At 40.1% G+C, this 1,903-nt stretch overlaps 1 protein-coding gene across 1 annotated transcript; it reads right to left on the reverse strand.

Annotated features, from left to right (window-relative positions):
* Positions 1–729: 729 nt before the first annotated feature.
* On the reverse strand, positions 730–1,680 carry LOC307163299 (putative inhibitor of apoptosis; the record flags this gene model as incomplete). The annotated part of the gene is made up of 1 exon (XM_079879339.1): positions 730–1,680. One exon carries the CDS (start codon positions 1,678–1,680, stop codon positions 730–732), a length of 951 nt encoding a protein of 316 aa, XP_079735465.1.
* Positions 1,681–1,903: the final 223 nt, after the last annotated feature.

The raw sequence follows: 1,903 nt of genomic DNA on the forward strand, positions 1-1,903 counted from the left end.
GTTCACATAGTTTTCACAGGAGCATACCGACTCTGAAACAAGACTTTGTTTAAAAGATTTTGTTTGCATTTCTTCTGAAACACCCTGTTTTGAAATTGTTTAACATCACCAGCGTAACACTTATCGTAGTGCCGGTTGTGATGTTTTTTTATGGCGTTTTCTTTACACTTTCCCCGGGATATCATATTTGTTATATATCTCTTTGTTCATACACGACGGTATTCGCATGAATTGGCTTGATTTGTATCTTGATTTGAGTCTTGATTTGATACGAGAGACATTTACATTATATTATTATACCATAAATAGCACTAAAATTTATATTTTAATATTTTAATTATATCTCTGGTTCTATGTTTTTAAAGACAAGGACGCCTCTTTCTATAAGCGACCCTGAAAATCTGTGCATACAACAAAACACATGTAGGTGTATGATGATTTATCAGAAAATTACTTTTGTTTGAAGAAAAACTCAGCGGGTGCTTGATCACTATTGAATCTATTAAACACCCCTGAATTCGGTAATGATATCACATTTTAATTTCAACTAACTTCAAATAACATCTTGTTGGTCAAATGAACTTAAAAATGAAATACATCCTAACTACTTTCTAAATGTTTGTAAATCCAAAAATGTTGTCACTGGATCGAGTGAAAATAATAAACTTCTCCTTTGTTTTTATGCATCAAGTTAAATGTAAATTCGCAAATCCAAATGATAGGAAAACTTTATGATAGGAAAGTACGGACGGCGCCTTTGACCAATCCTCTACATATGGGGCACTTGCTCAGAGAAGGCGCACATTCTTTGCACACAACTAGGTGACCACAGGGGATGAAGACAATGTTCACTTCCTTATCCATGCAAACTTTGCATGTGCGCTCCTCTTGAAGTCTTCTTAACTGTTCCTCCATAGGCAAGTCTGAAAGATCTTGACTCGGTGATGCAGCTTCATTTGTCTGGGCCGTCAGGCCACGCTCAAATTCCATCTCTAAAGCAGACTTCACCAACGCATCTTCTGAACGATCGTCTCCAGGACCCACAGGTGGATCAACAAATTCTCTTGAGTCGCTGTCTCCATGAGTCAATAGCCGCTCAAATAGTCTTGGAAATCTTGCTTGAATCTGATGAACAATCTCTTGGCCCTTTTCTTGCAGCAGGTATTCACATCTTGGAAACCACTTGGCATGTTCTACCCATGGATCATCACCAGACTCCCAACATCTGAGTCCACCATCGCAAGAAAAGCACTTCACGTCATCATTACGACCAACATAGTAAAAACCAGCCTTAGCCAATTGGTCTGGTCGAACAGTTATTCTTGAGGGCCAGTTGACAAATGTGAGTGACCTTTCTTCACACCGTTGCATTGCCGATACATTGAAAAGGCTAGATAAAGGTACATTATCTGCACGGTCACCTCGAACGAAGCGGCAGTTGGGGTAATGCCTCTGGTGTTCTGATACTGCACGATCTCCCGGTTCCCAGTTGCTAAGCTGGCCTCCACAACTGAAACAAGCCACTCTGTCGCCCTGGCCAAGATAGTAGAAACCAGCTTTGGCAAGCTCGGCCGGACATACTGGTGCAAGAGTCCAATTCTGAAAGGTGTCAAGGCGTTCCTGTTCCCGACGCATGCCAGGATTGTGACAAGCCGGAGGTTGCTGGTGAGACATATCCATGTTTAAGTAAACTCCTCCATTTGGCCTGAAACGGATGTCGCAGGGGCGGAAAACTCTCATAAAAATGACATAAAAATGGGGCCACAGGGCGTGTCTGGAATGTAAATGGTTGCACATGCATGCACATAAAATGCAGAAAACAAATATTGAAATATTGAATTATTCTAAATATTATTATTATAATACTATTTTTATAAGCTCAGACATTTTTTTACCAGAATTT

This window comes from Squalius cephalus (genome assembly GCF_949319135.1).
Source record: "Squalius cephalus genome assembly, chromosome: 8".
Lineage (NCBI taxonomy): Eukaryota > Metazoa > Chordata > Actinopteri > Cypriniformes > Leuciscidae > Squalius > Squalius cephalus.